The 18,305-nt window shown below is 46.8% G+C and overlaps 1 protein-coding gene across 1 annotated transcript in view; it reads left to right on the top strand.

Moving 5' to 3' along the window:
• The window catches only part of SDF2 (stromal cell derived factor 2), a 97,937-nt gene that overhangs the window by 39,467 nt on the left and 40,165 nt on the right, over positions 1 to 18,305 (top strand). The window contains exon 2 of the mRNA XM_085649128.1: positions 16,685 to 16,881. Coding sequence (XP_085505254.1) covers positions 16,685 to 16,881 — 197 coding nt within the window. The remainder of the gene's footprint in view (positions 1 to 16,684; positions 16,882 to 18,305) is intronic.

The raw sequence follows: 18,305 nt of genomic DNA, 5'->3' as shown, positions 1-18,305 counted from the left end.
TCTTTGGAGAGACCTCTGGGCTATATATGAACCCTAGTAAGTCCACCCTTTGAGTTCTTGGCCCTCAGCGCAGGGAGCAGTCTAGCGTCTGCTCCCCTCACGCTACAAAAGAGGGGCATGGTGCGAGCGCGCAGCGGCGTAAACTCCTGAGGCTTGAGCCAGGAGACAGTCGCTGCAGCGTTACCGAGTATTGCGTGAGGGTTGGAGTGATACTAAGAGTGTTTTTAATCAGGTAGTTTTTAAACCCGTTTTTAATTTTATTCTTGTGACCTGTGTTTTTAAAGAAAGCATTCTTTTAAATTTTGTCACGGTTCTTACCGGCACTCACCTCTTGTGCAGCCTTAGCTCCTCGCTCCCCCAGTACTTCCTCTATCACTCGCCCGACCGCCATCTTAGTAGTAGCGCAGGGAGCAGTCTAGCGTCTTCTCCCCTCACGCTACAAAAGAGGGGCCTGGTGCGAGCGCGCAGCGGACGCGCGCAGCGGGCGCGCCAAAGGCAAGCCCGTCTGCGCCCGTCCGCGGCCGACCGGGGCACGGGGCCAGGAACCCTGCTTCTTTTTCTTCCACTATACGGAGGTATAGCTCCCAGGCCCTCTTCTCACTTAGAGGGAAGGTCTCTCCTCTGTGTGTTCCTTTCTGCAATCCCATAGATCAAGGAGTGACCTGTTCCCACTGTGGCTTTCAACTCCCTGGGGTTCCTACGGGCCAAACTATTCCAGTCCGTATGTACCTATTGAATTGCAGATCTCTCCCCAAACATAGTACTGAGATCTCATTGCTCCTAGAGGAAATCAAACCTGATGCCTTATTTCTGACGGAAACCTGGCTCCACTCTGGATCTGACCCTGATATTATTAATGCCCTTCCTAAGGGCTATTTGATTTTACGGGTAGATCGTCCCACTAGGAGAGTAGGTGGATTGGCTATTATCTATAAGGAAGGATACAATTGTCGGAGCTTGCCCAACTCTATACCTGATTGCGAAAACCTAACTTTCGCTTTAGATTTTTCTGCCACTTACACCTTCTCTGGGACACTTATTTATCGTGCACCGGGACCTATAGGGCAATTTCTCCATGGCCTTCCTCCCCTACTAGCCGACTCAGTGTGTAGCTCGGACAACTACTCTCTGTTAGGAGATTTTAACATTCACTTTGACAACTCCAATGACCATAATGCCCTTGATCTGTCCAAAAACCTTGCCGCATTACAACTGCTACAGTTAGTCATGAAACCCACTCACTGTAAGGGTCATTTGTTGGATCGTTTCTTTAGCAATTGCTCTGACCTTCTGGTGGAAAACCCTGTGCCACTTCCCTGGACAGATCACCTTCTGATCCCGTTTAAGCTGCTTATTGTGTACAGCCCCCCTCCTCCGCCTACTGCTATTCGGGCCGAGCGGAATTGGTCTAAACTTTCCCGAGTGGATTGGACCTTGGCCCTCGAATCATCAAGACCACCTCCTATATTGGACCCTACCCTGGCCAACCTTAATTTCAACGACTGGATTCTGAACTCTCTAGATGTAATACTTCCTTTAAAATGTAGTAAACCTAAACGTGCCACAAAAACTGCCCCTTGGTATTCCCAAGACTTGCGAGAAAGCAAGCGATACTGTAAAAAACTAGAGAGGAAATGGCGGCTAGATTTCTCACCCTTGAGGAAAAGGGCCTATAGAGCTGCCATAAAAACCTATAAAGAAAAAATCATAACAGCACAAGCTGCTTTCTACGAAACAAAAATTAATGCAGCTGCCTCTAAGCCTAAAGAGATCTACAATATGGCTAAAACTCTACTCAAACTCCCAACTCTTCGGACGCCCAACGTCGTTGTAACGATTTGGCAGAGTTCTTTCATAGAAAGATCCAAGCGATCTACTCCACCTTCCCAATTACCCAGCCTTTTTTAACATCGACTAAAGATGCCGGGTCAGAGGGACTGTCCCGGGCCACTCTGGAAAAGCTTCCTCTATTAAATCTGGCCACCCTACAGGCTTTGATGTCCCAGGTCAAGTCAGGCTCGCCTAATGACCCCGCGCCCCCGCGCTCTTTGATCTCGGTCAGTCCGCTCATTATGCCGATTATCATGGATCTGCTTAATGTCTCTCTGACCACCGGCATAGTCCTGCTACCTTGGAAACAGGCTATGGTAAAGGCTCTGTTCAAAAAACCTAACTTAGATAGTAACAACCTGTCTAACTATCGTCCAATTTCTCTCTTACCTTGGTTGAGTAAGATTCTCGAGAAACATGTCAACAAGGCACTGACGGAGTTTCTCGAAACCAATCATTTGTTAGATCCCTCCCAAACCGGGTTCCGGCCCCTGCATGGGACTGAGACCGCCTTGGTTGCAGTGACGGAAGAGGCTAGGAAGATTATTGATCAAGGAGGGACTGTGGCCATCCTCCTCCTTGATCTAAGTGCTGCATTTGATACTGTGAACCACAGCATCCTTCTTCAGAGAATCTCTAATCTGGGAGTCTCCACCCAGGTTCTCCACTGGTTTAAGTTCTTTCTGTCCAACCGCTCTTTTCAGGTCTTCGAGAATGATGCTATCTCCCCTCGTAAACCCCTAGGGTGTGGAGTACTGCAGGGTTCGTCACTAAGTCCAACACTTTTTAATATCTATATGACCCCGCTAGCTGCAATCGTCCACCCTTTTGGGATAAAAATTGTAACCTATGCAGACGACACGCAGCTAGTAGTCGCTCTTGATCAAACCCTGACACAGACTACTAGTAACCTGAGGGACTGCCTAGAAGCAGTCGCATCTTGGATGAACTCCTCCTGTCTTAAATGAAATGGAGATAAGACAGAGATGATGCTCTTGGGCAATTCCTCAAACGCCATCAATAACTTCCTCTGGCCATCTTGCCTTGGCCCTACTCCTATTCCCAAGGACTCAATTAAGAGCTTAGGATTCTGGTTGGATAAGACCCTTAACTTCTCACACCAGGCGGCTAAGCTTTCAGCCACCTGTGTCGGTATGCTCAGGCTTATCAAAACAATTCTCTCCAGACTCCCCTTTAAAGCCAGACAGATTATGACACAAGGACTGGTACTTTCTCGTCTGGATTATGGCAACGCCCTCTATCTGGGGGCGCCCCAGTCCACCATCAATAAGCTGCAGGTCATCCAAAACTGTGCAGCACGAATGCTCCTGCAAGCTCCCCGTCTCGTCTCTATAAAACCTGGCTTAAGGAAATTGCACTGGCTCCCAATTAGGGAAAGAATTGCCTTTAAAAGCTTATGTATTGCCCATCGCGCCTTCTGGAAGACTGGCGCCACTATTAACCATCCTCTGATCTCCCCTGATCTCCCAACCAGGCATCTTAGGTCAGCGTCTTTGTTTTTGACCTTAGTACCAAAAATTAAGAGATCCAGAGTGGGCGGACGACTGTTTTCCTATAACTCCTCAAGACTTTGGAACTCCCTCCCTCTCCATCTGCGTTCAGACCCCAACCATCTCTCCTTCCGAAAGGGGTTAAAAACGCTGCTGTTTACCACCACTGACTAGGTCCCTCCACCCACTCATGTATACTCAGTTCGCTAGCGCTGGGACGCCTCAGGGTAGCCATCGCGCTTTATAAAAACTCTTTTAAATCATTCATTCATTTCAGCTGGCCATTGGTTCTTGGGCCTCTACGATACAGATGACCACGCTTGGCATGAAATATCTGGGGGTCTTTTTGTCATCTTCTGCTGAAACTTCATGGGAACGCAACATCCAATCGATTTGGACGCGGGTGCGGGATGAACTGAAAACATGGTCCCATATGCCCCTTTCCCTACCGGGCCACTCTGCTATCTTCAAGATGGTTTCCCTGCCACGCTTATTATATCAACTACAAAATAATCCTTTTCGTATCTCTCCGTCGTGGTTCCGTCAGGGTAACTCGGTGCTGGGGCTATTTCTGTGGGCTGGGAAGTCTTCCAGGGTGGCTTTACGTACATGTTGCCAGTCCACCTACTGCGGTGGCTTGCCCACCTCCGATATACTGTCCTACTATATGGTCTCACACCTGCTTGTCCTGAATGAGTGGTGGTATGGGGATCTCACAGACGCGGCCTACTTATTAGAGCAGACGCTCATGGGAACCCACTCCTTGCATACCATACTTTACTCGGCATCAGTGCGTTGGGCCCTTCCCTCTAATACTATTGTAGTATTTCAGGTTTGGAGGCAAGCCTTGCGTAAAATTGGATGGTGGGGTAGACTTACTAAGGATACCCCATTGTGGTCAAATGGATTGCTTCCCCAGCTGGCAGGCCGGGCGGGCTTCCGAGACTGGGATGCCATAGGGATTTCCACCCTTGAACAAGTGATGCAGGGTACAGCCCTTAAGCCCTTTGCGCAACTCCAACAGGACTTCATGATGTCCAAGACTCAATTCTACAACTATTTACAGCTGCGACATGCTCTTCTCCCTAGTGTCTCTAAACTGGAGTCACTCCCAGACTTCAGCCCTATTGAAACCAAACTGTTTATGGGGAATCTACAGGATCACAAAATCTCCAAAATTTACCAGTCCCTTTTGACTAATAGTTCAACCACATTGGATAGACTCTGGGAGGAGGTTTTGGGGCCATTGGAAAGTGAAGACTGGACAGAGGCTCTTTATTCCCCTAGAGAAGCTGCTATCGCTATGCGGCTCCGCTTAATTTAGTTTAATTATCTACATCGGGTGTACTATACCCATGTTCGTCTATATAGGGCCGGCCTGATAGCCTCTCCGCTTTGCCTACGCTGTGGGCGCGATGATGGTACTTTCTTTCATACAGTATGGCAATGTGAGGTGATTGTGCGGTTCTGGCAAAGAGTGTTGGCATGCCTGTCGGAGGTCCTGGGATGGGACCTTCCCTGCTCACCCAGGCTTGTACTCCTGCATGTTATGGAAGAGATTGGAGGCAATATATACAAACGCCACCTAATGTTTTTGGGTTTTACGCTAGCCAACCATGACCTTGCACGCCACTGGAAGGCAACTGCCTCGCCCCCCTCCCCTTAGCAGCATGGAAGAATGGCTTGGACTTCAATATGGGCCTGGAGCTTCTGATTTTCAAGGCCAGGGGATGGCTGCGTAAGTACACAAAGATATGGAGGGGGTGGGCTGAATATAGAGGTCCTCCGTTAGAACCCGCCTCACTCTGTATTGACACACACTGAAGATGATATGTTGAAATGTAGTTCAGGAGTAGCTCTGCTTAGCCGGGGTCGTCGTCTTTTTTCCTTTTGCATTTTACTGTGAGGGATGAGTAGCAACTGGTGGCGAGGGCATATTGACAGTGCATCCGGGGGGGGCGGGGGGTTATTACTCTTTCTTGTTCTTTTATGTTGTCTTATAATTTGCATATCATAAATGTCAATGTTCTTATTGTATCATATATGTGGAAGAAGTTCTCTGGGTTACCGAGCTCTGCAGAATATTCGTTGTTTGACACAGTAAAATCTGTTTAAATAAAAAAAAAAATGTGGTGTGTCCAAGTTGCGTTTTGGGCAGTTTCCTGTCACTAGGCCTACCCACACAAGTGAGGTACCAATTTTATTGGGAGACTGGAACACAGCATTGTAGAGCAACTGTTATTACCAATTGACTTTTGATGCATTTCTGCCTTCCAAATGTGTAAAAAAGAAGTCACTTTGAAAAATGTCCTATAACTCACATGCTAGTAGGGTTTCCCACAATTTCGGAGATGTGCAAATAGCTACTGTTTCCAAACTCTATATTTTATTCCCATTTCAGAAATAAATAGGTGTCTTTCATACCGATTTTTCAATGTTTATATTTTCATAAATTAATTGCTTAATACCCGGTACACAATAAAAAACAATTGCAAGACACAAAAAACAATGTTAAACAGATTGCAGGTAAGTACTCATCTTACTTTTCATAAGCTTTGGGGGTTCAGGACAATACAGGGCAAGGTTCAAGACCAGGTAGGTGCTGCACCACCAGCGGCACTGGGGCGGCTGAGTGCAGAGGTCACCGGGCCCAATGTTATCCATTGGAGCCGGGGGTACCTCGGAGAGGCACGGTTTGCAGGTACTTATCCGCTGTCTTAGGGCAAACGCCCCGGGGTTGAAGTGAGCATGGGGGGGGGGGGGGGGGCCGGATCCAGGGTGCAAATCCGCATCTGGCGCCCAATGCTTTCCAATGGAGTCGTTGGTTTCGGGAAGAGGCTGGACGAAGGTGGCCAACGGCTGGGAAGGTAAGTTGGATAGCTGGGGGACATCTGGGCACCATCAACTGGGCTCCCCAGTTGCAGGGCAGAGGATGCAGGGGTGCCTTTTGGTGTCAGGGTTTCTCAGCTGGTTCTTGTCGCCATCAAGGGAACCCTTGGAACAGTGGCTGCAAATGTCGAGGGAATTGGAGGGTCCTGTAGAGGTTAGCCACCGATGCAGACGAGGTCAGGATTGCCGGGAGACTTCAAAGGATAGGTGAGTCTCTCAAACTCGGGCTGTGGGCCTTGGGTGCAGAGTCTACAGATGACACGGATCCATCTGGATCCGGAGTCCTTGAATTTGGATTCAGCTTCAGAGCCCTGATCCTCTCGACTCCTGGGGCCTCGAAGTAATGCTCCAGGAGAAAGAGGAAAGGAGCAAGATTCATGAATATTGTAAAAGAAATTGCCCAGAAGAGGGAGCAACATGTGGGGGGCTCATTTGTTATTTACAAAATGGCCAGAGGCTTCTTCCTCACATAGATACCCCAAGGAAGGGGATGATATATTGGGTCTTCTTCTAAATCTTAAAATTGGCCATCCATTAGTGCTACAGGTACTGCTGCCAGGACATAAGTGGCCTCTGCTGATCAAATATGGCAGTCTTTCTATGAAGAAGTAAAAGAGAGGGCCCACTTCCCTCGCTAGTGTTAGAGCCCAGGTAACCCTTGCTGCTTTTTACCAAAGGGGTCAAAAGTATAATTGGTGCTGCAGGTATAGTGGCACCTGGGCCCAGGGGTATGAGTAGCCAACTATATCCCAATTATGGCTGTTTTACTAGCCTTCCTTTCTTGCATTAGGGCCCACTGCACACTTGCTGTGCGAGTGTTGCTTTGGGCCCGGAGCAACGGTCCACGTGAGAGGAAAATTAAAGCAGAGGAGACAACTTGGCTTGATCTCCGAGAGATAAGGGGGATGTGGGAAAATGGGAGTTCATGTTTCTAATAAAAGGCAGAGGAGACTGCACCCCTTGCAAGGCAGTAGCTATAATTAGTGAAGCAGGTGCAGCAGAACTGGTACCGAGGAGTCGGAGGGGATCACTGCATCACAGCTCTGATGGTCTTATTTTGAACAAGCTTTTGCCAATGTCTTTTAGACATGTTGTAGAGCAGTGTGACTGCTGTGCAGCTTGACTAAAAGTATTTTTTTAAAGCTATATAAGTTATTTAAAAAAAACCCTGCTATGATGCAAGAAGATACAAAAAAAGTGTGTGTTTTTAAAAAAAATAACTTTTAGCCATGCTACTCTACAACATATTGGCGTTTCCAGTGCTTGTTTTCAGTTCGAAAACTCATTATGTTTCACCTGAATACCTCAACACCATCCTGCCACGTCCCTCACAGAGCACTCTGCAGGCTGTGGTATCTGAAATCACCCTGGGGGTGTTTTTTTCAAATGATTAACACCGCATCATCTTAAACATGCAAATAAAAATTGCATAATGTTTTATACAGTTTCAGCAGCCTCCTGTAGCATCAGCAAATACCTCTGGCAAGCTTATATGTAAAACCAAAAAAGTGGAATGTGTTGCAGTGAATAAGCACTGGGTTCCTGGGTTGTAAATCAAGGCATGGGTGATGAAAACAAATGTTTTTTCCCCTGTGGTGGTTTCAACTTCCGGGTATATGTAAGCAATTCAGTGACTGTGGGTTACCGACAGAACACGTAACTCAGCAGGGCTACGGTAGACTCTGCAATCAATGTCCATCACCTTACACAGTTAATTCACTATGGTATGACGCAAAAAGAAAGATATCTCTAAGTAAAATGAACATAAAATCATCATAAAAGTGTATTTTTCTGGTGTATGTATTAGAGTTGGAAAGGACATTAGGAACATGCATCATCCCTTTGGGGGGGCTCCATTAAGCCTCAGGCCAATGACCATCTGTGAGATGTACAATAATATAGGGCCGCACCTCACATTCAGCAGGGGGGCCCCTCATCGTGAGTTACACCAATGGGTGTGGGCAGTCCTAAAATGGCAGGAGAGGCTAGATGAGCAGGTTCTCTGAAATCTCAGCATCCTCTGCAAGAGGACGGGGGAGGGAGGGCAGAGATGACGGAGAGATGTGCACTGGGTTCTGCTCAAAGCAGATACCCAAAATCTGAACGATAATTAGCAGAGCTACCTAGAAGCAGAGCCCACTTTGAAGTGTTGTGGCAGAGACAGAGTTCTGGGCAGAATGTCTACTGCAGCAATAAATCATAAAGACCTGAAACTGCAGTCCTGCAATGGGTACTATGAGAGACACCTCCAGGGACCTGGGAGACCGTATGACCTTACCTTCTGCAGGCAAACACCATTTTATGCTGCGTGCAATACAAAGTAGTAGACTAGTGCGTGCTGCCCATCTCTGCACACATAACGGAGAGCAGACGCACACGGTGCACACATGTTAGACAATGCACAACGACTAGGGAACTCATTGGATTTTTCCAAGGTCGAACTGGCAGGCCTCCCACCACCATAATTAAAGGCTAAAAGACAATGCCCTCTAAGAATCAGTTCAGCTTCCACTGGCATTGTCTCGCCACAGCCTTGTTCTACGGGAAGTACACCCTATGGGACTATGGGAGCAACTTGGATGCACTCCTTGGCAAGCGAATCTTGGTGTTCTGCTAGGAAACAGCAATGAAAACATGCAGCACTCTTACTGGACGTTCAGTTTGTGGAGTTGGCTCAATGGAAAATAACAGGGCATATCTTGAACAAGCATTCACAAAGTAAACGGGTCTGGCTTGCATATAGAGTCCTCAATGAAATACTTCTAAAAAGCGTGCATCAATGAAATAAAAAGTATTGCTTTGTGTTTAAGAGGCATATGTTTACCACAGAAAAGTACATTTGCAGCTTCAGCCACATGTAGGTCACCGTGGCATTGAACTGCGCTTGTAGGGTTACTGGGTTTTCCAGAAAGGCAATAATTCTCTGATGCCAGGGGGCAAGCAACACAGGATGCAAAGCAAGCAGAAGGCTAAGGTGTGACAGCATGTCTCCAGGATGCGCTGGCCATTAACTGTGAATCAAGCCCTGCCAGTTCCTGCCTGTGAGGGAGCCACCGCTGGGGGAAGGGAAGAAAGCCAGCCAGCTATTCTGGCCCTGAAATATCTGCGGGAGGGGTTACATGCTCAGTGCAAGAAAAGGGCACAAGTGGATGGGGGAAGAAAATCAGACACATGGGCTGGTGGAGAGAGGTGAAACAGGGACGGTTAGGAGAAGAAACAGGGAAGGGAGAGGAGGAAGAAGTAACGGACGGGCCTGAAATCACATGCGCTTAGATGGAGTGCTTGAAAACAAAACAAAAAAGTAGATCCAAAAACAGGAGCAGTGAACAAACACAAGTACTTGGTCCTAGCTCCAGGGAAATGACAAACTCGAGACTGCATGACACACTCATGCCGTGACAAATAGAGAAGAAGCAAATAAGAGCTACACTGCAGCTAACCAATGGTAAGCTATGGGCGGGCTGAAGCTCTCTAAACTGCACACCAAATGACTCGAAGAGACCGCGCATGCGTTGTCTATGCAAGACCTGAAAAGGGGCAAGGGAGCTTATTTTCCTTTCTAGCATTAAGATAGCGGATACAATTGCAGATAAAAGTAAGGCGACAAGTGAGAGCTCATTTTTTTTTTTCTGACAGGGACAGAGAGGGCCTGTTTCAAGATTGGAGTGGAGGTCAGGCAGTGCTTATCTTAAGCCGGGGGTTGCCAGTTGGGGGCACCAGCACTTGTTTTTGCAGACGGCACTTATTTTTCTGCATCAGGCAGTTACTGCGAGCCAAAGACACATGGGAAAGACGGAGGAAGAGAAAGACGGAAAAGCATCACAAAGGGAGAAAGTAAAAAGCTGCAAGAGTGAGCTGAAGGGTCAGAGTGTGGATTAAATTGGCCCGAAATGGTTTTAGGATTAAGCTACCTCAGTATTCTGTGCTTGCACATTTAATTGCAGCACCGCATGCTTTAGAGGAGAGCTTTGGGCACCTGCATGTTTTTATTTATGAGGCTGGACAAAGGTGGACAATGGCTGGGCAGGTAAGTTGGATAGCTGGGGGACACCTGGGCACCATCAACTGGGCTCCCCAGTTGCAGGGCAGAGGATGCAGGGGTGCATTTTGGTGTCAGGGTTTCTCAGCTGGTTCTTGTCGCCATCAAGGGGACCCTTGGAACAGTGGCTGCAGATGTCGAGGGGATTGGAGGGTCCTGTAGAGGTGAGCCACCGATGCAGACGAGGTCAGGATTGCCGGGAGACTTCAAAGGATAGGTGAGTCTCTCAAACTCGGGCTGTGGGCCTTGGGTGCAGAGTCTACAGATGACACGGATCCATCTGGATCCGGAGTCCTTGAATTTGGATTCAGCTTCAGAGCCCTGATCCTCTCGACTCCTGGGGCCTCGAAGTAATGCTCCAGGAGAAAGAGGAAAGGAGCAAGATTCATGAATATTGTAAAAGAAATTGCCCAGAAGAGGGAGCACCATGTGGGGGGCTCATTTGTTATTTACAAAATGGCCAGAGGCTTCTTCCTCACATAGATACCCCAAGGAAGGGGATGATATATTGGGTCTTCTTCTAAATCTTAAAATTGGCCATAATTGCAGCACCGCATGCTTTAGAGGAGAGCTTTGGGCACCGGCATGTTTTTATTTATGAATTAAGCACTGGCTGGCCAGGAATAGTGGGCAAGGGGTGAAAGAGGCAGAGGAGATAGCCTGCTACTCTGGACGACAGTTATCATTAGTGCAGCAGTTGCTTAGGGTCCAGGAGTCTGAGGGTCTCGAAACACCCCAATTATGGGAGGCAGAATTTTTAGGTCTTTAACTGTTTTTGTTTGATGCATTTGCTGTATCATATTCAATGCGTTTTATGAGCTATAGAAAAAGTACTCCCAAGATGATCTCCTAATCCCGCTCCCTGCGTTCAGCCCTGTCCCTCCTGCTCCCCAATCCTTTCCATAAAGTTTTGAAGGGGGGCCCGACTTCAAAACATTTTGCTTAGGGGGCTCAGAGCAAAAAAGTTATAGATATATAAGCCTTCTGGTCTAGAATTAGGTAAAGATGTTTCTTGCCCTTGTGATTCTGTACGAGCGGTGCACCCAATAAATTAAGTTTGCCACAGTCGGGCCGGCTTTAGCGCTGATGGCGCCCTATGCGACAATCACTTTTGGCACCCCCACATCCCGTGACCACCTCTTCGGATTCTCTCCCTACCACCTGCAAAAGAGCCCCTTATCTCTCCCATCATAAAATATTGCTAAACACAGCGCCCCCCACCACAGGTCAGCGCCCAGTGCGACCGCACCAGTCTCAGTGCCCTAAAGCCGGCCCTGGCCACAATAAGAATGAAGGTGCCCGAGAATCTACAGCCATTTTGCAAGTAGTAAGCGACCAATGTCGGTTTCATTCACTAGGTCCACCCTGGATGCACTAGTTGTCATCGTGGTAGGAAGTTTTCCAGACTTGTAGATGGTGGTCAATTTAGTCAAGTTAGACTACTATTTATCTATGTAATATTTCTCCACCAAAATGTAGTATTACTGAACACTTTGTGTGTGTGTGTATGTATGTGTGTATGTGTGTGTGTGTATATATATATATATATATATATATATATATATATAATCTACTGGCGGTCCCCAGTAGATAGTTGTAGTTAGGACCTATTTTCCATAGGAAATCCGCAACATTCTATTCCCAATAAGTCTGGCGCCGATTGACGAATCTTCGTGAAATTTTCCAAACTTTTGACCAGCTCCGCTCCGCTCCTACCCCGAGAGTTTCACGGTGATTCGTCAAGCGGGGGCCGAGAAAAAAGGGGGTCCCCATGCAATTTCTCATAGGACCTGTTGTCGCAGCTACAGCCCGAACTGCTGAACGGAATTACACCAAATTTGGCAAAGAGGTAGACTCAGTTCAGACTTGTGCCTTTTGCTTAAATGGTGTAAATCCGTTCAGTAGTTCCTGAGAAAATTTGAGTTAAAAATTAGTGATATCTATGGCCGAGGAGGATCCACGGACCCTCCCGGCACCCAGCGCGCACCCTGCCGTGCACAAGCTGAATGCTAATTGGCTGTCAACACTCCAGATCAGGAAGTGTTGGCAGCCATCTTGTGCCTCGGTAGAACTGAGGCACAAGAAGCCCCCCAAAAAACATCGCAAAACGCGAAAAGGGGGCAGGGTAGAAACACCCTGACCCCCTAGGCCTGCTCAGGGGGTCCCACAAGGACCCCCATGGCCCAAAAAAAAAACCTGTTTTTTTTAAAAAAAAAAAAATCGCGGGATGCGCGTAGGGTCCAGCGCATCCCGCTGAGGAAAAAAAAAAACGAAGCGCGGGCTTCAGCGCTTCGTTTACAATTAGCCCCCGGGGGGGCCAAGTCCCGGGGGCAATTTTTCATAGTCATGGGGGGCCCGGAGGGGCCCCCCAGCCCAGAGGACCGCCACCCCCCGGGGCTTATCTTAATGTATGCGGGGTGGCTCATGGCCCGCCCGCAGCCCCGGGGACCGCCACACCCCGGGGCTTGTTTTTTTCTTTCTGTTTTTTTAACAAAACCTGTGGGGTGGGGCTCGAGCCCCCCCACACGCCCCGGGGACCGCCACCTCCCTGGGGCACTACATATTTAAAGTAGGGGGTCCGATACGGACCACCACCCCCCGGGGCTTTAACTTAAGTGGGAGGGGGGCTGCGCGGCCCCCCTCCTGGAGCCTTGTCGTGGCCCTGAGGACCCCCACCCCCCAGGGCCGGCTACTGCTGTTTGCAATGACATGGCGGAAGCCTCGCGGCTCCCACCCTGCCATTGCAAACTGCTTTGCTATTTGGAAGAGAGAGCAGGGAAACCTGCTCTCTCTTCCAAATAGCAAAGCAGATTCCTTTTCCACATGGGGAGCAGCATGTTAGCTGCTCCCCATGTGGAAAAGCAATGCCGGCTCCCGCAGGAGGCAGGGAGCCGGCGGGGCTGTGGGGGGATTGGGGACCCCCCCACGGTCCCCAACGGAGGCCAGGCCCTGGGGATGGGGTCCCCCTCTCCAAAATAAATTTTTTTTAAAAACGGCCCCGGGGGATGGGACCCCCGGGGCCAAAAGAGGCCACAGGAGGGGGGCAAGGCAGCCCCCTCCCAAAAAAATAAACAAAAAAGGGCCATGCCCCGGGGGATGGGGTCCCCGGGGCAAATTAAGGCCTCGGGAGAGGGGCCACGCGGCCCCCCCTCCACAGTGTAAAAAAAATAAAAATGGAGGGCAGGGCCTGGGGGATGGGGTCCCCAGAGCCAAAAAATAAGAAAAAGAAGGGGAGCTACACAGCCCCCCTTCTTAAAAAGAAAAAAAAAACGGGATCGGGAGGAGGCCACGCCCCCTCCTTTCATCACTGCACCCCTGGCGCGTTTGCAGAAGGGGAACGAATTCCCCTTCAATACTGGGAGTCCCTGGGGGCCAACTAGCCCACCAGGAACCTCCAGTATGCGCCAGGGGGCTGCGTTGCAGAGAGGTGTAATGAGGCCACGCCCCTTTTTACACCTCTCTGCAACGCAGCTCCGTGGCACTTACTGGAGATACCTGGTGGGCTAGTTTGCCGCAGGGGACCTCAGGATTCAAAGGGACTTAATCTCCCAACTTAACACGCGCCACGGGGCGCGTTTGCACAGTGGTGAAGGTAGGGGGCGGGCCTGAGGTGATACTGTGCAAACACGCCCTGTGGCTCGTTTTAAGTTGGGGAATTAATTCCTCTTCAATCCTGAGGGTCCCTGGGGACCAACTAGCCCACCAGATACCTCCAGTAAGTGCCACGGTAGTTGGCCCCCAGGGGACCTCAGGATTGAAGAGGAATTAATTCCCCAACTTAAAACGCGCCACAGGGCGTGTTTGCACAGATATCACCTCAGGCCCCGCCCCCTTCCTTCACCATTGTACAAATATTCCTCTAAAATCAGCCGAACTACGAATTCCGATTTACTCACCTGTTATCAGGAGAGAACCCAGTGCTGCATCTTTTAGCCCAGCACTGACCCTGAAAAGTAATTCTAAGCGTTCTTACCAGTGACTTGTATTTCCTACCATAGGAATCCATTTCCTAAAAAATCGTCTGTATGACTTAAACACATTCTTTCAACTGTTTACAGGAGGTTGGCCAGTGCTGGATCCAGAATCCACCACTGAGTAAGAAAAAGTAACGATAACACTACTTACCTGCTAAGTGAATTTTGTGCCATAGGATAACATTGGTGATTCTATGTGAAAAAATTTCTAAGTGTCAACTTTTAAAATACAATAATATTCCTTAAAAATAACTACTGTAGCCAAAATGCTTTTACTCAACTGTTTACAGGAGATGTCCAAGGACTGAATCTAGGATCCAGTCCTGTGGTTAGAAAAGTAATCCATAAAGTAACTAATTGCATTTAACTAGAAATTCACATTGAGCTCAATGTTGCTTTGTGTTTGAAATTGGGTTGGCCATTGCAACAACTGTAACTACTGTACTTAAAAGTCTGTTGCCTATTTGCCAAGTATTTAAACTAAAGTAATTCATTCTGAGAAAGTATATTTTGTATTGTAATGTATAATGTAATTATAATGTAATTTAAAAAAAAATCTATAAATAAATTGTTTAAAAAATGTAGTAAATCAGTATCCAAAAAATCAGTATAACAATTAATACATTAAAAATTGTCATTTACAAAACATTTGAAATTCACTGAAAAAAACATAGGTTTCAGGCCTGATATAGTTAGGAATTAGCATTTAAAAAACCTTTGAAATTCACTGAAAAAAACATAGGTTTCAGGCCTGATATAGTTAGTAATTAGCCTTTGAAATTCACTGAAAAAACCAAAGGTTTCAGGGGCGTTATAGTTAGGAATTGGCATTTAAAAAACCTTAGAAATTCACTGAAAAAACCATAGGTTTCAGGGGCGTTATAGTTAGCTGGACATTTCCCTCGTACAAAACCATTGAAATTCCCCCGTTATTGTTAGTTCAGCTAACTATAACTCGTGCCCCCGCAATGCACTGCTGATGACATCACATATTACATCACTCATGACATGGTCAGTGACATCACTGATGACATCACTGATGACATCTGAAATGACATCACTGATGATGTCATCCGGTGAGTGTGTGTTTCTGTAAATTTTAAATGTTTAATATATATAGAGGGAAAAATCTATGGAAGAATGAGTGAGTGTATAAGTGTGTGAATGGATGATTTAGTAGGTGCGTGACTGACTCTATAAGTGAGTCATTAAATGTATCTTACTGCAGACTAGTGACTAAACTGTGTGAATGTCTGTATCTGTCTGTCTGTTGGTGTATAAGCGGCTGCATGATTTTGTGAATAGCTATATGAGTGTCTCTATGGGTTATTGATTGGTTGTCTGAGTATCTGTATGGGTGCCTGAGTGTTTGTGTGGGTGAGATGTGTGTGACTCTGTGCCTACATGTGTAAGTGGGTGATTCTATGGGTGCATGGTTTTAAGAGTGCATCTGTGATGGACTGTATGGTTGGGTGAGTGTATGTATGGGTGTATTAGTGATTGAATGTATATCTCAGTGGTACGTGTGAGTAACTACATATGTGAAAGGCAGTCTATATGTGTGTAAGAGTATTTAAGTGGGTATATGTCAGTGTGTGATTGTGAGAGTGGCTGTATGGATGAGTGTGTGCTTGTATCAGTGATTGTATAAGAGCGTAAGAATGTGGTACTATTGTTATGAGTAAGTGAACTTGTGTGTGTATAACTGCATAGGTGAGTAAATGGGAGTGTGATTAATTATTTGCATGACTGACTAGGTGTGAGAGTACCTCTATCGATAATTGGTGGTGTGTGAGTGTCTATGTAGGTGTATAAATGCATATGATAGTCCTGTACTGAGTGACTGCATGTATGGGTGACTCTACAGGTGAGTGAGTGGATGTGTGTGTAGATCTAAGAGTCAATGATTGGGCATGTAGTTATTGGTATTGGAGTATCTATGGTTTTGAGAATGGACGTCTGAATTTTTGATTGAGTATATAAAGGGTGTAAGAAGATGCACTAATTTATCACATGGATGACGTCATCAGTGATGTCATCAGTGATGTCATTTCAGATGTCATCAGTGATGTCCATGACCATGTCATGAGTGATGTAATATGTGACGTCATCAGCAGTGCATTGCGGGGGCGCGAGTTATAGTTAGCTGAACTAACTATAACGGGTGAATTTCTAGGGTTTTGTACGAGGGAAATGTCCAGCTAACTATAACGCCCCTGAAACCTATGTTTTTTTCAGTGAATACATAAATATATATACATAAAAACAATATCCAAATCTAAATACTCACAACGATAACAAGCTGCTGATGCCCTTCGTCAATGCAGCCATTTACGTTTTTAATACATCATTGTTAATGTATGGTAAGTTGACATCACTAAATTTGTGGGTCATAAATAACGAACCAAAAAAAACTTCGGTTTGCCTTTTGCTCTCTTCAGGCAGTGGGCAGCAGTCGGTTACCGGAGTGACCTCTGTGGACGACGGCAACAGTTACTGGAGAATCAGAGGGAAGATGGACACCGTGTGCGGGAGGGGAACAGCCATCCGATGCGGACAGGTCATCCGAATTACGCACGTCAACACGGGGCGGAACCTGCACAGTCACCATTTCACGTCACCACTCTCTGGCAACCAGGTGAGCAGGAGGCACGGGCCTGGCTCTGTGCCTGTAAACAGGGGAAGGTGACCGCTGTTCTGTAATGAAGAAACATTGTGCTTATTCTGTTTGACCATAGTAGCAATAAGCTTTTAACACGCATCTCACCTAACACAGCTGCGTTGCCTTATCTCAAGAAACCAATGCCAGCGGGAATGTGTGTGTGGTACGACACATGACGGAGAAACACCACCCTTTCATTATTAGTATATTTGTAAGCCATACACGATGTATCTTATTTCCAGATGTTTCTGTTTGTGGGAGACGTGAAATTCACCTTCCAGTGCCTTACTTCTCAAGAAGCCCCTTAACGTTTTTTAGATCTCGCCTGAGCCAGCGCATGCGCTGCTCTGGCGAGACTTTTAGTTAGTGGGCTTCAAAAATCCGACCACATGCTTTTTGTGTGGCCTAGAGCATGCGGTTACGTGCACAGGGGCCATCTGGCTTTCCTCACATCGCTCGCAGGCACCCTTACAGCGCACGATCGCGATCACTTTCACGGCCGCGTCACTTTCACGGTCGTGCGGCCAATGCTTGTTTCTTGTTTGCTTCAAAGCGTTTCTTCACTTGGTCAAGCGTTGAGCGCTTCACCCTCATAGACATCCCCAGGTTTCTATGATCTGTCGCGCAATACAATAAAAATTGGTCAGTTTCTTAAACTAGCTTAAGTTATCATTTTCCCTTTAGGTGTCGTTTTTATTAAAAATCCTACAACATAACAAAACTTACGTTTTTTGCCATTTTTGTGGTCTAAGAAGTTGATGGAGTCTTTCACGACGCAATAATATCTGCAAGATAATATAGAAGGTATGATCATCATGCCCCATAAATGCTGGTGTTTAAACATAGCCTAAATATGTCACTTAAGGCCTGGAAAAAGCTAGCTTGCCCCCTCTCTTGCACCAGCGTTCAGCTCTACGTGAAAATATAAAATTTGAGTAGACTTGACATTTTTTGCGTTTTGGGCCGCAAACAATACATAAAGGAAGAGCACATGAGAAAACGTACAATATTTCCATTCACGTTTAATAGTATGCCCCTGGATAATTGAAGCAATATAATGTGCAACAGAAAAGCAAATAAAAAGTAGACTTTAATTTTGCACGGAGGCTTGCAAGCATCCTTTTTAAAAGTCGTGCCCTAAATTTAAAAAAAAAATGTGTTTACTTTTCGCTTTTTTGCAATCTATGACACATTTTTCAAACAACAAAACACTATGGAAATGACGGGCTTTTGTAACTCGGTTTAGGCGGTAGATTAACATGCCTAGCATGTCAGCGTCATCTTGTGGTTCAATCGAATTTGCTTTAAAATGTGAAAACCCATATGCGGAGTGTTTTATTTATGTTGGAAGCTAATTCCAACCCTAGAATATTTACTGGAAGTGCAGCTTCCTCCAAAAT

The sequence above is a fragment of the Triturus cristatus genome, chromosome 3_2 (genome assembly GCF_964204655.1).
Source record: "Triturus cristatus chromosome 3_2, aTriCri1.1, whole genome shotgun sequence".
Classification (NCBI taxonomy): Eukaryota; Metazoa; Chordata; class Amphibia; order Caudata; family Salamandridae; genus Triturus; species Triturus cristatus.
Note: the sequence above shows the minus strand (reverse complement) of the source record. Positions and strands in the feature narration are given on the sequence as shown.